This window comes from Corythoichthys intestinalis, chromosome 1 (genome assembly GCF_030265065.1).
Source record: "Corythoichthys intestinalis isolate RoL2023-P3 chromosome 1, ASM3026506v1, whole genome shotgun sequence".
In the NCBI taxonomy this organism is placed as follows: Eukaryota; Metazoa; Chordata; class Actinopteri; order Syngnathiformes; family Syngnathidae; genus Corythoichthys; species Corythoichthys intestinalis.
The window spans coordinates 61,898,348-61,921,585 of NC_080395.1; the positions used below are offsets into that span (position 1 = coordinate 61,898,348).

A 23,238-nucleotide genomic window follows, 5' to 3' on the forward strand; every position below is an offset into this window, starting at 1 on the left:
CATCAACCCATTGCAGTTAAAAAGTAAATCCTTTGTTTCCTGTGATTAATCAATAGATTGATCACGAGACGTTCCTGGATCAAAGCAATTGTGACGTAGATCTTGGTCAACAGCAGATGGTGATGTTGGACAAAACTATCAATCCTCCATAATCTGCTTCTCTACATATACTGTAGTTCCATATGAATATGCGTATCAAAGACACAGCAACCCAGCAGTGGCAGATACAGAGGGGAAGCTCAAAGTGTGTCCGCCTTTGAGTGCTTTGTGTCGGTGGAGGGGCTCAGTGGCACACGCTGTCCAGTAGGGAAAGAAACTAGTGTGCCAGAAGTCAAGTCTTCAAAACACAAGCAGCTATAACAGGGAAAAAAACAGAAATAAACTTGATTTTTTTTTATAGTTGTTTTTAACAAAGCAAGTGTCGCTAGGATGATCATGAAAGTCTCTGGTTCAACTCAGAACAACGGAATGAAAATTGAAAAACTTCTCCCACTGATGATAATATAAGATCACCGATTCACTCATTTCCCTGTCAATCGAAAAGGGATTCAGCCGCAGACAGATCATCCAATCATTATGCAGAGAACCAGAGCATTTGGGCCAGCCGAGCCCCGTTCACTGCCCACAGAACCCAAGAGACGCAGTGGGATGAAAACAGCCTATAGCCAGTGACTCATCTTGTTTCGCTGTAATGGAACAATGTACTCTCAACTCTGGAGAAGCACAGCTTCTAGACTGTTTAAAGGGCTGTGAAGCTGCGCGAATGAATGAAAAGCAAGCCACATCGTAACAAGCGATAAGAACCTAATTCTGATCAAAAGTTTAGTCAACGACATGTATAAAAAAGCAGTATACATTTGATCACTTATTTTTTGACATTTTGGGGGAAGCAGAGTTTCCTTTCTTCTTAGAGCAGTTGCCTCTGCAACCGAGGATAACCACACACACAAAAAATGATAATAATAAAAAGAATTAAAAAATTTTAAAAAAAATTTAAAAAGACTTTAAAGGTTAAATCAAATTTTGGTGGATTGTTGGAGCAACATACTTCTCTTTAAACAAGGAGTATACTAGAGGTGATTGTATATGCAGTCATGGATTTGACATATTATGGCTAATTGTATTGTGATGCACCTATGGATGTTTTAATAATGATGAATGTAACAACTTCAAGTTTTTCCCAAATAAACATTCTGTGAAAAATAGAACTTCAACTAATATAATGGATAAAGTACCTATATTGCTCCACTATATTAATCGTTGAAATCAAAATAGTGCTAATATCTTTTTTTTTTTTTTTTTTTTTTTTTTTTGATCAGGTGCAAGTGCAAAGGGTCAATAAGGCAATGCCATATCGACTCAAAACAGAAAAAGAAAAACCAATGTCGATATTATCCATTCTCATTTTAAAATGCTTTTAACGGACGATATTATCAGCTACCCAATATCGTGGACAACTCTACGTATCTAAGACAGTGCATTAAAAAAAAAAAAAAAAAAAAAAAGAAAATCTGACAAATTTGATTCTAGATAGGGTAGCATTAGCCACCATGTTAATGCATGGTAAACATGAACCTAAATGCTTGCTTTTCTCAATATAAAGCACTTAAATCATGAGATCTGATGATCCTTTCTACCCTATGCAGCGTGCACTCTTCACACCCTAATCAAATGTTAAGACGAAAAATGTAATTCTCACAGCTCTTTATAGTTATCGTTTTAGGCCTTTTCCAACAACACTAACAAGGTGCAGCAAACATTAGCAGGCCTAACCCTTTTGAGGAGGATTTTGACAGCCAAGACACTCCTCCATCTCGATTCCAACCCTTTCCCCACCACAAACACCATCTGTGCCACACAAAACTGAAAAGAGTTCCCATTTGAGCTCTGACCGATAATGCTGAAGATGTGGTGGGAAGTATGACAGTCAGATTTGATGATTTAGCCCATCTGTTTTGAATATTAGTAATTAACCAAACACAAAAGAGGGGAAAGACATATTGAAATGTACATGGAAGATAATGGATGGATGGATGGATGGAAAAGAAAAAACTTCAGTGAAATATACAATAAAATACGCGAAAATCATGAGTAAATAACACTCAGTTTTATAAAGTTTTACATGATAGGTTTCAAAAGGTTAAGTAAACCTTAAACAAATTATTTGAGTATATTATTGTTCACGCGTTTAGGTAACATTTACTCAATAAAATTGGTTAAATTTTACACTATTAAACATAGTGTAAATTGTTACCGCAATTTTATTGAGTAAATTCTATAGGTTTTTTACAGTGTGTGCCTTATGTTTAGTCCTTTGTTGTCGTGACTTACTCCAGTGCATTTTGCCAGGCTTGCTTGTTTCTCATTTGTATCATTGTGTTTCTCAGTAAGTTTTTTTTTTTTCCCCTCCTTTTGGAGCACCCTCACTTGTTCCCGCCTCTGAGCTTCTGTTATACAATGTAAATAAAACAGTTGTGATTATTAATAATCATTACTGGGCTTTACACGCCACAGTAACAGCCTAGCGTCATTCAATGAAAAAAGTATCGCTAGTTTGCTGGCTGTGTGCTCAGGGCGGGTTTAGGGGACTTCCAGTCAGGGACTGGGGGAGAGCTGTGCCACTCAATTATACTGAAAGGAGAAACATTTGCCAATACTGTACACTGTAACTGAAAGGGTAAATCAAAAAATAAGGTTAATGGTTCAAATTAAGCCACATTATTACCAGCAACTCATGTTGCTAAGCTCTGAAGAGCATTGTTAGCTAGCTATGGGGAATGGCTGTCGAAACCCAGGAATAAAATATACAAATATTTTTATCATAGGGGCTTAATCTAACACGCAGCATACCAGGCTTGTTAATGTTTTTCGCATTGTCATTTTTAAAAGAAAGAGCAAGTTCATACATACTGTACCTGCGACTGGACGTTGCCATCCAAGATGGAGTGTATCGTCAAATGAAACTGTCGTCTTTTCGGTTTCAAAGAAGACACGCTGGTGCATGCGCAGACTTGAGCACACACACCTAATATTTTCAGGTAGATATTATCTTGCTTGTTCAAGTTGAAGTTTTTACTGATTAAAATTAGCTAAAAAGAGTTAATTTTCACCAATTTATTTCAGTTCACTTGCTTACCTAAATAATTTTAATATAATTAATACTGATCATAATTACTACCCACCAAAATTTTTTTTATAGGGCAAAATAACAACAAACTGTGACAGAAAGCTAACAACAAACTTACAATGTAGAATATCTGTGGCCATGGAGTCGGGCTGTACTGGCAACAAAGGGCAAAGACACTTTGGCACGAGACTAAGGAACTAACTGGACTAACAGTTTAAGCACATGAGTAACGGGGCACAGGACGGAACAATTGGTAATCACAATCAGAGAGAGAAACAGGTGGGTGAGGCTTCAAAATAAAACAGGAAGAGCCACGAAAGTATACCTAAACATGACAGAACCCTCACCCAGGTGTGAAAGTCAGGGTGTAATAATAATTATGATAAAAGTTTTGCTAGATGTATTTTGCCCGTCTATGTGCATCAATATTTTACAATTGACTTCTGTGTTTGAAGCTTAGAGTGGGGAAATCTCAAGTGAATTTTCTGTAAAATGAGACCTACTGTAATATGTTCATGTAAAGGAGCCAAACCCCAAAAAGACCCCTTATGATGAGCAACATAAATGAACCCCAGTTTCCCTTGCCCGGACGCGGGTTACCGGGGCCCCCCTCTGGAGCCAGGCCTGGAGGTGGGGCTCGAAGGCAAGCGTCTGGTGGCCGGGCCTGTCCCCATGGGGCCCGGCCGGGCTCAGCCCGAAAAGGCAACGTGGGTTCCCCTTCCCATGGGCTCACCACCTGTGGGAGGGGCCAAAGGGGTCGGGTGCGTAGGGAGTTGGGCGGCAGCCAGAGGCGGGGGCCTTGGCGGTCCGACCCCCAGCTGCAGAAGCTAACTCTTGGGACATGGAATGTCACTTCTCTGGCAGGGAAGGAGCCTGAGCTGGTGTGTGAGGCAGAGAAGTTCCGACTAGATATAGTCGGACTCTCCTCCACACACAGCTTGGGTTCTGGTACCAATCCTCTCGAGAGGGGTTGGACTCTCTTCCACTCTGGAGTTGCCCATGGTGAGAGGCGCCGGGCAGGTGTGGGCATGCTTATTGCCCCCCGGCTTGGAGCCTGTACGTTGGGGTTTACCCCGGTAGACGAGAGGGTAGCCTCCCTCCGCCTTCGGGTTGGGGGACGGGTTCTAAGTGTTGTTTGCGCTTATGCACTGAACAGCAGTTCAGAATACCCACCCTTTTTGGAGTCCTTGGAGGGTGTGCTAGAGAGCGCCCCCTCTGGGGACTCCCTCGTTCTCCTGGGGGACTTCAACGCTCACGTGGGCAACGACAGTGAGACCTGGAGGGGCGTGATTGGGAGGAACGGCCCCCCCGATCAGAACCCGAGTGGTGTTCTGTTGTTGGACTTCTGTGCTCGTCACGGTTTGTCTATAACGAACACCATGTTCAAACATAGGGGTGTCCATATGTGGACTTGGCACCAGGACACCCTAGGCCGCAGTTCGATGATCGACTTCGTAATCGTGTCATCGGACTTGCGGCCGCATGTTTTGGACACTCGGGTGAAGAGAGGGGCAGAGCTGTCAACTGATCACCACCTGGTGGTGTGTTGGCTCCGATGGCAGGGGAAGATGCTGGCCAGACCTGGCAGGCCCAAACGTATTGTGAGGGTCTGCTGGGAACGTCTGGCAGAATCCCCTGTCAGAAAGAGTTTCAACACCCACCTCCGGCAGAACTTCTCCCTTGTCCCGGGGAAGGTGGGGGACATTGAGTCCGAATGGGCCATGTTCCGCACCTCCATTGTTGAGGCGGCCGATCAGAGCTCTGGCCGTAAGGTGGTTGGTGCCTGTCGTGGCGGCAATCCCCGAACCCGCTGGTGGACACCAGCATCGCGTGGACATCGGGGACAGTGCCTCTGGATTGGCAGACCGGGGTGGTGGTCCCCCTTTTTAAGAAGGGGGACCGGAGGGTATGCTCCAATTATAGAGGGATCACACTCCTCAGCCTCCCCGGTAAAGTCTATTCAGGGGTGCTGGAGAGGAGGGTCCGTTGGGAAGTTGAATCTCGGATTCAGGAGGAGCAGTGTGGTTTTCGTCCCGGCCGCGGAACAGTGGACCAGCTCTACACCCTCGGCAGGGTCCTCGAGGGTGCATGGGAGTTCGCCCGACCAGTCTACATGTGTTTTGTGGATCTGGAGAAGGCGTTCGACCGTGTGCCTCGGGGAGTCCTGTGGGGGGGGCTCCGGGAGTACGGGGTACCGAGCCCCTTAGTAAGGGCTGTTCGGTCCCTGTACGACCGGTGTCAGAGTAAGAGCAGTAAGTCGAATTCGTTCCCAGTGAGGGTTGGACTCCGCCAAGGCTGCCCTTTGTCACCGATTTTGTTCATAATTTTTATGGACAGAATTTCTAGGCGCAGCCGAAGCGTTGAGGGCGTCCGGTTTGGTGACCTCAGCATTGAATCTCTGCTTTTTGCAGATGATTTAGTGCTGTTGGCTTCATCAAGCCGTGACCTCCAACTCTCACTGGAGCGGTTCGCAGCTGAGTGTGAAGCAGTTGGGATGGAGATCAGCACCTCCAAATCCGAGACCATGGTCCTCAGTCGGAAAAGGGTGGAGTGCCCTCTACGGGTCGGGGATGAGATCTTGCCCCAAGTGGAGGAGTTCAAGTGTCTTGGGGTCTTGTTCACGAGTGACGGTAGGAGGAAGCGGGAGCTCGACAGGCGAATCGGTGCAGCGTCTGTAGTAATGCGGACTCTGCACCGGTCCGTAGTGGTGAAGAAGGAGCTGAGCCGAAAGGCAAAGCTCTCGATTTACCAGTCGATCTACGTTCCTACACTCACCTATGGTAACGAGCTTTGGGTCGTGACCGAAAGAACAAGATCCCGGACACAAGTGGCCGAAATGAGTTACCTCCGCAGGGTGTCCGGGCTCTCCCTTAGAGATAGGGTGAGAAGCTCGGTCATCCGGGAGGGACTCGGCGTCGAGCCGCTACTCCTCCGCGTAGAGAGGAGCCAGCTGAGGTGGCTCGGGCATCTGGTTCGGATGCCTCCCGGACGCCTCCCTGGAGAGGTGTTCCGGGCATGTCCCACCGGCGGGAGGCCCCGGGGACGACCCAGGACACGCTGGAGAGACTATGTCTCTCGGCTGGCCTGGGAACACCTTAGGATCCCGCCGGAGGAGCTGGTTGAAGTGGCTGGGGAGAGGGAAGTCTGGGCTTCCCTGTTAAAGCTGCTGCCCCCGCGACCCGACCCCGGAACAAGCGGAAGATAATGGATGGCTGGATGGATAAAGGAGCCAAACCAAAATATATCATGGTGCATGATGCCTAATTTTACCAAGAAGCCTTGAAATTGTCTTGTTGACCGCGCACAATCATGGACAGTAACTGTTCAAATGTCTTTGCTCTTCTAACATTGTATGTTGTTTATTAATTTAATAAATTAAATCCTATCCTAGAAATTCTTTAATAAACAAATAACCAAACAAGCTTTCCGTTATGAACAATTTGAAATATGCTTAAGTTTTATTGCTCTTTCACCACCACAAGCACCCCAGCAAAGCCCTGGGAAAAGAAGGCTCTTTTCTGAGTGTGGTGTGCAAATCTTGGGTCAAAGCAAGAGCAGCCAGTTACAGCACCATCGTGTTGGAAATAACAATAAATGATGGTGGATGAAGAGTCAAAAAGAACGGTGAGGAAGTAAAGGAGGAAAAAAGAACCAGATGAGCTAATAAGTCACAGAGATGAAGGGAAGCTAAGGGAGCTGATTGTAAAAATGGGAACCATGTTGAACACATTCTCCTCAAATCAGCACCATGTGTGCTCCAGAACCTTATTATCCCATAAACGAACTTTATTGAGGCAAAAAAGTGCTTTGGATCCCTGCAAAAACATTAAAGGGGCCTCGCTTGTTCAATCGAGGCCCCTTCCTCTACTTCCTCAGGGGACTAATGAAAATAAAGGGGGCCTCAAGCCTGGTTCCGATTCCACTCATAGCACTGTCTGAGTAATTGGATATTAATGGCAAAAATATTTGCAATTGCCATAATTCCCACACTACATAGTGCACCTGATTAAGGCGCACAGCCCAAATTTTACAAAATATAAGGAGGGGCGAATCATACGTATGCCACGCCTGGCTATAAGCTACATGTGTCCATGTATTAATGTGGGATATTTATTACATAGAGAGATGTTACACAGAAACATTTGATTGATCAGAAATGTACATTTCAACCAAATTAACATCATTGGGGATCCTAATAAAAACTACAACAACAAAAAAAAAATACATGTTGAGTACAGCTTCCCCATGCAACGGCCTGTAGAGGGAGCCACACATTAGTCCCACTCGTTATCTCTGAGGCAGTCTGAAACCTTAAACCACTTTAAACTGAAAACAAACAAAAAAAATCAATACATTTGCAATGAAGGAAAAAATAAAATTTACATTGACCTCTAAGCTTGCAGGGGATGAAGTCCTCATAAAAAATTCTCATGGTCGTTTTTTTTTTTTTTTTTTTTTTTTTTGTAACTAATTCTGCGCTAATGACTATAAACAATACCAAACAGCTTGCTTTTAGAACACTGTGGCCATTCCTCCTCTTTAAATCTGTCTTGAAACTGTTCTTCTGTAATAGCATAAAGCATCAGACAGAGCCTTCATCAGCAATAAAGTCTTCTGACTGCTGGTGTAAAACAGCTCATGGGTGTTAGCATAGCATCTTCATCGTAGCAAAAAGTAGATAGCCATCTTCCTGAAATCATTCTTGTGTACCGGCACATGTTGTAGCAACAGATGGAGCCCTATTCTACAAAAACAATTTTTTTTTAAATTTTTTTTTTTTTTTATGGTAGGCTTTGTCATGCTAGTAGCAGCCGAGATGTCTAACAATTCGACCTAAATGGTTCATCTGTTGTGGCACCAAAAGGCCTTCTCTGGACCGGGGCCGGGTGTATGGGGGGCAGGGGTGGGCACGGCCCACCCAGACGTGAGCCATGCCCACCAAATCAAAAATGTCGGTGTTCTGTTATGCATAAAAGATTGATGGGTTTTGTGATTGAATACCTGAGTTTTATTGCTTTACGTATTATTAGCATCATCTAGTGGACGCCTTAATTTACTGCATCTCATGCGCACTTTATTTGAAAGAAACTGCAACACGGAAGTGACGTTGTTCAGTAGAGAATCACACGACGACGGCCGAAGTCAGTTCGCGCCGTCTCTGTGACCACTTTGCCTTAATTTTGAGGTTGCATTGCCGGTATGTATTGTTTAAAGTGTGGGTTTTTTTTTTTTGTTATTGTCCTACTGGAAGACCCATGACCTCTGAGCGAGAGACCCAGCTTCCTCACACTTAGCCATACATTATACTGTAAAATTAGTTGGTAGTCTTCAGACTTCATAATGCCATTCACATGGTCAAGCAGTCCAGTGCCAGAAGCAGCAAAGCAACTCTGAAAAAAATCAGGGAACCTCCGCCATGTTTGAATGTGAGGACCGTGTTCTTTTCTTTGTAGGCCTCGTTTTTCCCCCTGTAAACTCTATGTTGATGCCCCAAAAAGCTCTACTTTTGTCTCATCTGACCAGAGAACATTCTTCCAAAACGGTTTTGGCTTTCTCGGGTAAGTTTTGGCTAACTCCAGCCTCGCTTTTTTATGTCTCTGGGTCAGAAGTGGGGTCTTCCTGGGTATCCTACCATAGAGTCCCTTTTCATTCAGCCGCTGACGGAGAGTACAGGTTGACACCATTGTACCCTCGGACTGCAGGATAGCTTGAACTTGTTTGGATGTTAGTCGAGGTTCTTTATCCACCAGCTGCACAATCTCTCATTGAAATCTCTCGTCAACTTTTCTTTTCCGTCCACATCTAAGGAGGTTAGCCACAGTGCCATGGGCTTTACACTTATTGATGACACTACGCACGGTAGACACAGGAACATTCAGGTCTTTGGAGATGGACTTGTAGCCCTGAGATTGCCCATGCTTCCTCACAATTTTGCTTCTCAAGTCATCAGATAGTTCTTTGGTCTTCTTTCTTTTCTCCATGCTTAATGTGGTACACTCAAGAACACAGGACCGAGGTTGAGTAAACTCTAATCCATTTTAACTGCCGGCAAATGTGATTTAGTTATTGCCACCAACTGTTATGTGCCACAGGTAAGTAACAGGTATTGTTAATTACACAAATTAGAGAATCATCACATGATTTTTTTAAAGGGTGCCAATGGTTTTATGGAGTTTTGTGTAAAATGATAATGATTATTTTTTTTTCATTCTCTTTTGTGTGTTTTCATTGCAAGCACAATAAATGAAGATATTACTACCAAAGCATTTGTAATTGCAATCATTTTTTGGGGAGAAATTGAGCATTATCTGACAGAATTGCAGGGGAGCCAATACTTTTGGCCAGCACTGTATGTAGTGGATATGAGAGTCTGTGCGACAGATTAAAGCAGGGGTGTCCAAACTTTTTGCAAAGGGGGCCAGATTTGGCGTGGTAAAAATGTGTGGGGCCGACCTTGGCTGACGTCCTTTTTGTAGAACAATATATTTAAGCAAAATTTAGCAAGCCATTCAGTGTGTCGCATTTGCTTTATTATTTTTTTAAATGAATAATTTCAACAATCTCTCAACTAGTCTTTGCGGCGTTCTCTTTCGACTCTCGGGCTCTTGCGAAATACTACTGCTGTGAAATTAAACTAGCTTCAAGTTGTTTCAATTTCTCGCTGCGAATCTTCCCTGGAATCTTGTTGTACATGTCACCGTGTCTAATTTGGTAATATCGACTCACATTGAGCTCTTTAAACACAGCTACTCTCTCTTTGCAAATGAGGCAAGACACAGTTGTTGCATATTTTAGTGAAAAAATAGTCCAATTTCCACCTATCCTTGAAGCGTCAGCCGTCAGTCAACATTTATTTGTTGATTGTCGCCATTTTAGAAAATTGGAAGTAGAGGGTCACACGGAGTAATGTTGCATAGCCCTTAAATACCTGCAAAATGAAGCAATCATCAGAGAATCCCAAATTTGAAAAATAAGGTCCTAATGAAACCTTTTTTTCAAATTTGTGAAAAGAAAAGTCAAAATGAATATGTGTAATAAGCGCTCTAATATTTATAACCCATGCTAAATCATGTTTTTTTTTTTCATGGCACCTGCAGATGCATGTGTTGACTTGCATCCATCATTTTTTTTTCCCCAAAAAGAAATGTCAAAATTCTAAATTAGTCTGAAAATCATGAAATTTTAGGTGTATTAAATGTGATACATTTGGCAATAAAGGGTTAAAGTGCTGCTGCCTTTTAGTGGGTAAATGAGGAGCAGCATTTCCTGTGTAAGCTACTTCATATGCTGGTTGCAGTACTGCTGACCAAGTCTGTGTGCGGGCCAGATGTTATTGATTTTATGACAGAGGCTAGGGGCCGGACGGGCCGCATTTGGCCCCCAGGCCGGACTTTGGACATGTCTGGGTTAAAGGGTTACACTGGTTAACCAAGAGACCACAAGTCACTAAGAAGATCAGTTGGAGAAAAAAATTAATAATAATAGCTAGGGCTGTCAAACGATAAAATTTTTAATCGAGTTAATCACATCTTAAAAATTAATTGATCATAATTAATCGCAATTCAAACCATCTATAAAATATGCCATATTTTTCTGTAAATTATTGTTGGAATGGAAAGATAAGACAAGACGGATATATACATTCAACATACTGTACATGAGTACTGTATTTGTTTATTATAACAATCAACGAGATGGCATTAACATTATTAACATTCTGTTAAAGCGATCCATGGATAGAAAGACTTGTAGTTCTTAAAAGATAAATGTTGTTGTTGATGTCAATAATTACACAATGCTCATGGTGCTGAAACCCATTAAATCAGTTGCACCCAACCAGCAGAGGGCGACAAAACACCAAAAAACACAAGTAACAAGTGGAAATGACACTGTGCTGTCATTTTAATCTTTTTGAGTGGGGCATGTGTGTTAAATGCATCAAATATTTTAACGTGATTAATTAAAAAATTAATTACCGCCCGTTAACGAGATAATTTTGACAGCCCTAATATTAGCACAGCCCCTTGATTTATAAGTGTCCAAATTTGAATTTGCTGTCAATTGGCCTATTTATTGCTTTTTGTAGAGAGCCAAAATGAGTTAAGATCAAGTTTCAGTGACAGCCACATCTGCTGAGGCACTTTCAACCATTTATTGAACGAGACAACCAGTCAAATACACACATTGAAGAACATGAGCTACAGTGTATCACAAAAGTGAGTACAACCCTCGCATTTCTGCAGATATTCAAGAATATCTTTTCATGGGACATCACTGACAAAATGACACTTTCACACGATGAAAAGTAGTCTGTGTGCAGCTTATAGTATATAATAAGAGTTCATTTATTTTTCCCTCAAAATATAGCCATTAATATCTAAACCCGAAGGAAAATAACTATTATATAAGCTGCACGCAGACAATTTTTCATTGTGTCAAAGTGTCATTTTGTCAGTGTTGTCCAATGAAAAGATAATCTTAAATATCTGCAGAAATGCAAGGGGTGTAATCATTTTGTGATACAGTGTAAGAGCTAGGCAGAGCCAGTTGTCAAACGAAGAATACAGTAATTCATTTAAATTATAAATATCAATTTGAAGTCCAGGTAAATTGGGTTACCATTTTGGTCATGGATTTTGACAATTTCATTAAAAATAGGTACAACTCTGAATTGTTTACCACAATTGAGCAGAGCTTTTTCCTCGCCGTAAGCCCCCCATATTAGATTAAAAAAAAAAAAAAATAAAAAAAAACAAGTGAGGAGAGGAAGGTGGGCTGTTTTACAACATTTTACATTTTCTTTAAAAAGGACAAGCAAGGACAAGTATAGATATTGCATGTGCAGTGTACAGCTACTTGAGTGAAGACATACCAACTGATGGTTGTGTATTGGTGCTGCAATGATCTTTTCAACGGTTTGGCCAGAACGGTCTATTTGAAATAGTCTACAAATCCCGGCTTTGTGTTTGCATGATAGGAATTTGTTGAAACAGCTTTGACCTCAGCTGAGGATGTACCATATGAACATCCTGTGCAAGTGCACTTTGCAGGAAAAATTAACCTTGAGATGCGGAGAAGCACGTGTACAAGACAAATCAATACAAGCGCCAGCTCAGGGAATAAAAAATAAGTACACTGTGCCAAAGAGCCCTCACCCTCATTCTTGGGCCGATTACATTTAAAGTGAAACCATATGACACTAGCTCTTCCAATGGGCCGAGACGGAAATATGTACGGTGTGGAGTCCTTCCGAAATGTTCATGCCTGACCTGAAAGACCAGAGGTTCCATGCTGAAACCAGAAGCCAGTTTTTTGTTTTTAAAACAATTTGGAGTCACGGGTAATCAATCAGTATAATTTTTTATTGAACAAATATGTTGAAAAAAGACAATAAATTCATTTGTCATTTTTCAACCTGCCCAAAACACATTAAAAGACTGAGACACATAAAAAGGTGAGAACAGGAATTTTGTTAACTGTTGAGTCGCACAAAAGATTGATTAAAAAAAAAAAAAAAGGTTGTGATGGGGGGAAAAACAAATCGTTAACTTTCTAATGTCCATAGTGCAATAATTAGAAAAATACCTCTGTATACTGTAAGCTGTCTTTCAGTCCAGCCCTCTTCTAACACATCTTTGTGATGTATTCGTGGAGCTTGGATGTTTCGTCTTGGATAGTGGTCCTGATGCTACATAACCTTCGTATAACCTCTGCATACTTGATTTGGGGTGGAACCCTCCGTGCATGGTGAGCAGCTTCCGTGTTTTCTGTGGTCTGAACTTCCTACTTTGGACTGCTTATTATCTCAGCAGGGTATCTGATTACTGGTAGGGCATAGCTTATATACAATATATACATACATATATATATATATATATATATATATATATATATATATATATATATATATATATTTGTATGATTGGTAACTAGACCACTGTGCTCTTCACCAATGAGAGCAGGTTCAACCTGAACACATACAACAGATGTGAAAGGGTCTTAAGCTGTTGTGGAGAACATTATGCTGCTTGCAACATCATTCAACTATTAGGCATCGGGATGAAATCTTTGAAACCATTGTCAGAACCTACGCGAGTGCAGTGGGATCTGGGTTCCTCCTGGTTCACGAATATGCCCGACCTCATGTGGCTAGAGTATGCAGACAGCCCCGAGATGATGAAGAGATTGATGCCATTGACTAGCCCTAATGTTAACCAGACCTAAACCCTATAGAACACCTCTGGAACATTGTGTTTAGGTCCATCGCCAGGTTGCTTCTTAGGTTGTCCAGGAACCTAGTTATTCTCTGGTCCAGATCTGGGATCCAGTTGTCAGGCATGCGTGCATGCACGTGGGGGCCACACAAACCACGGAGAATCATTTTGAGTTAGTACAATCACATTTTGGCAAAATTGACCAGTCTGCTGCATCCTTTTTTGGGTGGTGTCAAAGACACCCCCCTCCCACCACCACCATACAGGGTGATCATTTTCATTTCTATCAAATTATGCTGTATCATTTTTTTACTAATACATCACCTATGTCCAAGGATGGTTCAGATTTCCAGTTTTTAAAGTGTTCCTTCCTTCCTTTTTTTTTTTTGTTTTTGTTTTTTTTTTGCATTTTTTAGCAGGTGGACATGCTAACCATGCTCCAATATGGCACCTAATTCCAATATATTCCTGTTGATAACATTCCACTGTCAATCCTTCAAATTTCAGATAAGAGCAGAAAGCAAACTTCCTCTCTGGGAGCTGGGTGTTTTCCAGGTGTAGATATTAGAAATAATAAGCTCAAACTTATCTAGAATTTTTCCATGGTGACAGTCTTGAATTATTATGTGTTGTGTTATCGTTAATGTCGCTCGAGTGCGGTTATGAGGCCTTTGTCTTCTTGCCACTTAGAGAAGCAAGGGGAAAAATCACACACACAATGCGGCTACCCCGTTAGCACTTTGGAAACTATTTTGTTCCAGCGTGCACAAAACATTTCTAACGGTGACTAGACCTGAAGAAACTTTAGCACTTAAGGGTACGCTCAGTGGCCACTCCGAGAAAAGGGCTTCAAAATTATCCACTCTATTAACATCCAGAAACGTGAAATTGACAGAACACTAAAGTACAAAGAGGGGGTGATGTCCCTGTAAAGCAATAATTATTATAAGCATTTTTAACATTGTACTCTATAGTTAGTCAAGTATTTATTTTCTATTTAAATATATTTTGCCATGCATTGTTGAAATTATAGTACCAAATACATAAATATTTTTGTAATTTTTAAACATTATAAATTCATTTTATTAAAAATTTACTAAAATGCAAATAATAATTGATTTGTGATTTTACATATTGTTTCGATTACATTTTCTTCATATTTCTTCTTTTAAGATTTTTTATTTTGGTGCATCAAGTTTTAATTCAAACATCTTTGTCAAAAGCATCAAAAGTGCTGAGAATTTTTCACTTTAGGTGAAACGTATGTCAGAAATTTAATCGATTGTAAGCAATCAAAAGCGGTGGTTTATAGCACAATAACACAAAGATTCGACTTTTATCTTGTCATTTTATGATTCCTGATTGGCATGTGAGATTAGATGGCACTTTATTAAACCCAGAGAAGGGAAATATTGTATATATAACAGAAGCATTTAAGAATGGTCTGGAGGAGCTAGTACTACAATAAAGATAGAACAAACAAAACATAGTTTCTATGTTAGGCACTTTTATTGATATAGTTACAATGACTCAAAAACAGAAATATTTGTATTAACAGATTTAACAGTTTGTATTGACAGATTTAACAGTCTTGATCTAACAGTCTTGATTGATGGTCGAAAGGGTAAAAGTTAATCTTCAAAATCTGAAGAAATTTGGCCAAAGTACATGAAGTGAGAAAGGGTGTTAAGGAAAAGACAGGAGTGTTTAAAATAACACATTTCTAGGAGGTTCCCTAATTGCGCGGTTAAATGGATTGTCCTATTTTCCTAGAACTTAATTCTATACAATAAAGTACTCAACATTTATGTTGTGCCTTTCTACTTCCAGACCTGCTGAACGTTTAAAATGTCACCCTTTAGTACAGTCATCCAAGTAGTACAAAGCAATGAAAAAAATAAAATAAAATCAATGAAAAGGCACAAGAGACTCGCTCAACAATCACAACACACGACACTCCGGTATGGGCGGGCACACACAGCCACTTCGGAAGGTATTTGGTGTACTCATTGTCCTCTGGAGCTGCAATAGTTCTCATTTTAGAGTTTCTTTTAATAATTTCAAATAAGCAGCTTCCAAAGGTAAAAGTAAATCCCCCACCCAACTGCCCCACCCCACGGAAATTACAGTTCTATTAACTTGGCCTGCCAAGTCACACCACTAGAGGGCACTCAGGTTAGAAAAAAGAAGATGACCAGCCACCGCAAAAATTTAGGACACAGCAAGAGACCTCCTGTCTCCCACGCTCGCCTGCATGACTCAAATTACCCACAGAAACAAACCACTGCATTTGCTAAGTGAACCTAGTAGTTAAACTACAATAATAGAATAATGGTGAGTGACTGAATGATATCCATGGTGATATTATGCCTGAAAGGAACACATTAGCCAGCCAAATCTGTATTTTAAGAAATGTTTATCACGTAAGCATTTCTGTTCTTTGTTCAAATTGGATACTTTGACTACAAAAACATTGCCACATCAAAACTCTAAACAAGTGTAATTTTTTGTCACTATGGCTTCTCAAGAGACACACACTTGAGCTAAATGAATTCCAAATATATATAATTTGAACATCCATTTATCTTCTTTTCTGCTTATCCTCACGAGGATCGTGGGGGTGCTAGACCCTATCACAGGTAACTATCTGCAGTAGGTGGGGTTCATTCGTAATTGGTTGCCAGCTAATCACAGGGCACAAGGAGACAATCACCTGATCATGTACACACTCGGACCCAGGGACAATTTAAAGTGCTCAATCAGCCTATCATGCATGTTTTTGGGAATGGGGGAGAAAACCGAAGTCGCAGGGAAAATCCACGCAGGCACAGGGAGAACATGCAAAGTCCACACGGAAAGCCCGCAACCTTGGATCTCAAAACTGTGAGGCGGAAGTGCAAACCACTCTCCACCGTGCCGCATTTGTAATATTCCTATTAAGCAGATTCCACTCTCAATCCTTAAAACGTCAGATAAGAGCAGCAAACTTCCTATCTGGGGGCTCGGTGTTATGTGGGACGTTGTGGTTGTTTTCCATGTGTTGACATTAGAAATAAGATCATATCTATCCAGAATATTTTCATGGTGGCAGTCCTAAACTCATCATGTGTTGTCTTAATATTAAGGTAGCTCTTTAGCAATTTAAAGAATTTCCACAATTCTAATTGAAGCCCAAAAAGGCCTAAATGAGACTTTGATTGTTTCTTTGGATGACGTGTGTATCAAGAGTTTTTAACCCCAAACGGCAGCAGGGCAGAAAATCATCAATCCTGAAACTGCTTAGTTACGATCGTCCAGATTATGGAGCTGAAGCTGAAGCTTGTGCCGCTGCTGGACACAAAACAAGGGAGCGACTGCATGTGTTGAGTGTTTCATAACGTGTCTGCCAAGTCATCCAACACCACAAAAATGAATAGAAGACATTTCAATAGGGATGTCGCTATCAAATATGCTAATAATTAACCTAGCTTCTACTACAGAAGAGATGCCCTGTGGCACCATGCTGCGTCTCATTTCAGTACTAGTACTACAACGATCATTTGGAGAAGAGACTCATGTTTGTTAATGGTTGTGCCATCATCTTGGATAAAGCACACACCATACAAGCAGTAAGCACACATGTGCCATCTTTTCCTAAATCGTAGGTCAAGTCACACTGAAAATCCTTCAGCATGCAAAAATTACTATGCATGTTCCCTTCGTATATAGTCTGTGGGCGACTTGTCGATAGGTGGCCAGTTTTTTAGCATCAACATTCACTTTTACAGCATCAAGGGCCCGATGAGTAGCTCTACTACACATAAAAGATTTGATAAGAGCCTATTTGGTTGACATAATGCAGTGAGAGAGGCATGTCGGGTGCACGAATGGTGAATTTGAGTCTGCAGGCAGTCGTATCACATTATGCTGAAGAAAGCTTTAACACACAAACTCTTGTCTCATGCGGATGATTTGTAGCAAAGCAGCTTGAACGTCCTCATCCATGTGGCCCTATAAAGAAAAAAAAAAAAATTCAATTTTAAAATGATTCTATTCTGCTAGGGACGTACCCATGCATTACTTGGTCATTAGCTGAGAATTTTATGCATTTGTCTGATTTATTGTGTAACTGTTTATTGGCTTAACTTTGTACTCTTTTTGACTGTTGAGTTCAGAATTGATCTTATTTGCCATTTTCTTAATCAACTATTAATAAGTTCAATGACTGGTTAGTACGTCCGCCTGAAAGATCAGAGGTTTCGGGTTCAAAACCGGCCTCCCTGTGAAGATTTTCTCCCTCTACCTGCGTGTCCCCCCGTTAAGACATACTGAACATTATACAACCCCTAGCAAAAAGTATGGAATCATCAGTCTCGGACGAGCACTCACTCAGACATTTTATCATGTAGAACAAACTCAGATAAAAATATGGAATTAGTTCAAAAGTGCAACTCCTTAGCATTCAGAAACACTAAAAGAAATGAATATAAAACATTGTGGTGGTCAGTAAATGTTAATTTTATAGAGCAAGTGCGGGGAAATATATATGGAATCACTCCATTCTGAGGAAAAATGAATGGAATCATGAGAAACAAACAAGAAATAACAATCAAAACACATCTCTAGTATTTAGTAGCACCGCCTCTGGCTTTTATGACAGCGTGCAGTCTCTGAGGCATTGACTTGATGAGTATTCTTCATCAATTTGGTGCCAACTCTCTTTGATTGCAGTTGCCAGATCATCCTTTCAAGACTGAGCCTCGCTGTGGACCAATTTTTAAAATTTTCCACCACAGGGTATCAATAGGGTTGAGATCTGGGCTATTTACAGGCCATGACATTGACTGGATGAGTCTTTCACCAAGGAATGCTTAAACAGTTTTAGCTCTGTGGCATGATGCATTATCATCTTGGAAAATGACAAACATATTTTCAATTGAAGGGGTAAGAGAGCTGTCTAAAATTTCAATGTAAACTTGTGCATTTATTGAAGATTTAACCACAACCATCGCCCCAGTGCATTTGCCTGACATGCAGACCCAAATCATCAAGGACTGAGGGAATTTTGATGTATTTTCCTCAGGCAGTCATCTTTGTAAATCTCACTGGAACAGCACCAAACCAAAGTTCCAGCATCATCACCTTGTCCAATGCAGATTCTTGACAAGGTAATGTGGTGCTACTAAATACTAGAGATGTGTTTTGATGTGAGATGTGTTTTGATTCCATATTTTTTCCTCAGAATGGAGTTTCACTATATATTCCCCAGCACTTGCTCTATAAAATTAACATTTACTGACCACCACAATGTTTTTTATTAATTGTTTTTAGTGAAATTGAATGCTCAAGATTTTCACTTTTAAACTAATTCATTATTTTTTCAAGCTTTTTATCAGAGTTTGTTATGATAAAATGTCTGAGTGAGTGCTCGTCCGAGACTGATGATTCCACACTTTTTGCTAGGGGTTGTAGCTTATGAAAGTATTGGGGCTGCAACTAACAATTATTTTCACAATTGATTAATCGAACGATTAATCAAATAAATGTCACTTACTCAATTACCTTCACAATTTACCTTCAAGTTTTAGGCATGTTGTAATTAACAATGAAGGCAAAATGGATGATTATTTCCTTCAAAAATAACATTCTATTACAGCTTCCTGACTTAACTGTAGTCTACAAATGTATCGATTAACAAATTTGTCGGCAACTAATTTATTAATCAACTTTAATCGATTAGTTGTTGCAGCCATATTAAGAAGCTAGTAGACAGTAAGATGTCTGAAAATTGGCAAAAATGTAAATTGTTGTTTTCCAAAGTTTTTTGTTCATGTCCAACTTTGACTTGACAGAAATATAATGAAGAAATCTGATAATATTGACAACTGAGAAGTTACATGTATAATTTCAAGAATTTAGACATGTTTAGGGTGAAGAAGGTCCTAAACGATTAATTGGTTATCAAAATAGTTGTCGATTAATTTGCTAATTGATTAGTGACAGGGACAACCAGCCTGCCCAAAGTCAGATTAGAGAATTTCCAGAAGGTAAATGCAGTAGAAAAAAGGCTGAATGAATGGATATGACAATTTTGCACATCTTTGTTTGAACAGTTTTACCATATACACTGCTGGCGCCTCCTGATTTGCATAACTGTTTTACAAGTATTTCACACTACTAACTTCACAGCACACCACCAGCATACTATTGGGGCATTATAAATGCTCAAGGATTTCACCAAATATTTGCCCATTTGTTGTAGAAGCGTAATAATTAGTACAACACTTGTCACTTTATCTTGCATATTGAGAATCATTCGCACAACTGTCACTATATCTTAATTACAGCAGTATTGAGTCATTTCATATTGTAGCTTGACTCTCTGCATCTTTTGCAGATCTGTCATTGTTCCGTACTGCAGATATTTGTACTTTATTATGTTGATTCTGTACTTTTGGGCTAAAGCTTTACACTCTTTTTTTTTTTTTTTTAATCTTGTTTGTTGTAATACTAGCTTGGCTCTAAATATGGTCGTCAAATTTAATGTGTGTTTCTTTGCATATTTGGCCAATAAAGAGTATTGTAATTTTGATATTTGCCTACAAAGACAAACCATGAGAAAAGTGTCTAAAAACTTGACTGGACCAAACCAACATCATTTCTCTACATCTGTATAAAATGTCTTGAGGTATACTGGCACTCCAAAAGGGAGCATTGATTTGAAACTAGCAAATATTGAGAACATTTTAATTAAAACAATTTTACTTCATAAATGTGTTTGTCACCAAATATATAAAATGAGGTAAATATTATTAAATAACTGACAACAACTCACCTGTGCTGCACTGAGGAGGTGTGTTCGATAAATGGAAACCACTTCCCTGTGCTGCCTCTCAGCATCCTTATTTAACAGAAGACAAAGAAATACTGCCTCAAAATATAGTATAAGCTTTACTGTGTACACAACACCTTAAAATTTTATATAATTTTCACATGTCTATTTCATTACATACAGTTACCGTGAGCTTCTATGACACTTCTACTGTATCAAAAGGTGAACTTTTTCAATACTGTAAATCTCAAGAACATATCTTGTGTGTGATGTGAATCCACTCACAGCCAGCTGTTGCTGTAGGTTTTTGATCTGGGCTTGGAGAGTATCGACATGCTGCGTCTGCCTTTTATTTGGGGTACTGCTTGTGTATGCCAGCTGGGACAGACCATTCAGTGCTTGCTTCAGCCGCTCCACGTCAGTTAGCAACTCGGTGATCTAGGCAAAGCAAAAACTGACGTTACGTGCAGTCGGCAGTGATGGAAGGCCGTTTGAGAAATAAATCATACTTGCTTTCACATAGATCAGCTTTATTGTAATCTTCTTCATGTAATATATGTTCAGACTATTCTCTCTCACACCAAGTAGTATACTCTCTCATACAAACTACTACCGGTACTCACTTTCACACTCAGGGGCAAGGCACACGGGAGGCAATGGCAAAATGTGTCATCGCCGTTAAGCTGAAAGCCCACGGATAAGGCGCGATGCGACTTCACCCGCAAGCTATAGACCCTACCCACCGACGTCACAAAACCATGTGCTTGCTGTATGGTTCCGCCCACTTGTCCGTCATTTTGTCTCTGTATTAGCATTGGTTTCAATTGATCGAGGAATTTAAAATGCATTTCATGGAAGACCCGGTGCTTTCTGATGCCGTAAACTCACTGGATGTGTTGCATAAAAGGCGTTATGTGGAAAAGCTTCGTTCTATACAGTCGCCAGATCCATATTTGATGCCCAAATCGATGTTTTTCGACCCACTGTCTTCGCCCTGTCTGCCTGACATCTGCTACGCTGATATTTACAATTATCTTGTCCACACAAAATCAGCCTATTCTCACGAAAATTTGAAAAACTTCAAGAGCTTGGAGGCTTATAAATACTTCGTTGCTGGTTGGGTGAAACAGGTCCTCGTCCACGAAAATTCGGCAGGAATCTATCTTGTGCTTGGAAAGGTGAGTTACGAAATTTTCAATTCAAAATCTCTTGTTATTGCTAACATCCACTGTCAAGTCTAATGTATTTCATGTCGTTTGTCAATGGAGTTAAGGCTTTTAATGTTTATATGGTTTAGCGATAGCACTCTCACTACATACATACGTGTCTGTTGTCGGCGATTAGCCTAGCAATGATCTTAATTGTGGTTATTTGTCAGCCCAAAACCCTCTAAGTATATCTTAAATGCATCTTACCGGATATAAAATGACTACTACATAGTCTGTGGTGATTTTTTGGTGCCCAGTTTTCACGTCGAATTGCAGCCGTCCATTTCGCTCTCTTCTTTGGATCCCTCGGAATACGGTAAAACTTCAAGTCTCTCCTTCCATCTTCTCTGTTAGTGCAACCAACAGCCACACACGCCTTCACCATTTTGATTATTAATGTTAAGGAGCAGAAAAACACGCCGTAAACAGGAGGAATGTACGTAGCCGTAACAGGTTAACACTATGTTTTGACGGACAATTGGGCGGTACCATTCAGGAGAGCAGAGTTGTGACGTCACGTGGGTAGGGTCTATACGTGCCGCCCTCTGCCTGTGCATCATCGCTAGTCTCTGGTTGGCCTTAAATTTGGAGGGCATTTCAAAATTTCCAGTCTTATCTGAGCGCCAACTTCCCATATTGCTGCTTTTTTTCTTTTATGTCCTCGGAAATTTGTCGATCAATAATAACCAATTTATTATTATTTATTAATAATAGAACCATTTCCGATTTTCTTCTATTGCATCGCTGACCCTTGTGTGCATGAGTTTGTGCGCGAGCACGAAATTTCACGTCCACGAACGTCGTGTGTCCTTTCGCTGCATGAGGGTTGGCAATTTTCACCTCTTTGGACTCGTGCCATAAAAAATGTATTGAACGCGAACAACGTTGCCTCCTGTCTCTTTTGCCCCTTAGTAGTAAACTCATACACACACACAACATTATTCTCTCTCATACACACACACTACTAGGGGTGTCGCGGTCTGATCATGTGACTGGAAATCAGGCCGTTCACGCCATTTTTAGAGGATCGGAATCGGGTGAAAATGATCGGGTTTTTAAATGTAAAAATATTTTCATGTTTTTATGTTTTATGCTCAAACAGCCTCTCACTTCTGTTGCTTTTCTTGGTCACCAGTGCAGCTGGTGTTTGGTAAGTTAACGATGACTGACGGGTTTGTAGCTTTGACCTGTCGAGAGAACGCCGGTCAAACGATCTACGATCAAAGGCACAAATGTGAGAATCATCGTTTAGCTTTTCATATACCAGTCTGTGGCAACTCATTCAAGTGACAGGCTGTTCTCGGCAGTATGAGCGCCAAAGCGTGATTGAATTTGAGTGGATTTACTAAATGAAGAGAACCATTTTTCCTATGTTATTCTGGTTTAACCCCTTCAGACCCACATTTTTTCTGCTGGACAAAAAAAACAAAAACAATTCTTAGCTGATTTTTACTGTAAACAAACACCAGAACAAAGTGCAATTTTTTGGTTGGGGATATATCATGCTTTTAATGTGTTTTTGATAAGAAATTAGCACTTAAGTTTGACTTTAAGAAGATGTGTTTTGTCTCAGCCATTTTCAAAGAGCCAAAAATAGCAAAGAGGGAATGTTAACTAATGATTATATTTCGATGGGTAAAGTTTCGTCCAATCATCTCCGAGAAGTGGCAATAGCGACTAAATTCAGTGTATTTATTGGTTATGTCCTTCAGCAGCATGCTCAGGTCTGAAGGGGTTGGAAATAATTCACATTATGAAGGCGGCACGGTGGGATAGTGGTTAGACCGCAATCAGATTTTAAAAATCTAACCCATGACTGATTTAAAACCACATATAAAATTGACCTAAAACTGATTTGACAATTCTATGTGACTTGCG

General features: G+C 40.5%; 1 protein-coding gene across 5 annotated transcripts in view; it reads right to left on the minus strand.

Annotated features, from left to right (window-relative positions):
- Positions 1-14,634: 14,634 nt before the first annotated feature.
- The window catches only part of uacab (uveal autoantigen with coiled-coil domains and ankyrin repeats b), a 73,796-nt gene continuing 65,192 nt past the window's right edge, over positions 14,635-23,238 (minus strand). For 3 of the 5 annotated variants that reach the window (XM_057843117.1, XM_057843095.1, XM_057843109.1), the window contains 3 exons: positions 20,438-20,590; positions 20,156-20,221; positions 14,635-17,331 (listed from right to left, as the gene is read on the minus strand). In XM_057843117.1, coding sequence (XP_057699100.1) covers positions 17,260-17,331; positions 20,156-20,221; positions 20,438-20,590 — 291 coding nt within the window. In that variant the 3' untranslated portion in view covers positions 14,635-17,259. The remainder of the gene's footprint in view (positions 17,332-20,155; positions 20,222-20,437; positions 20,591-23,238) is intronic. The other 2 variants (XM_057843100.1, XM_057843126.1) reach the window with 1 other exon arrangement.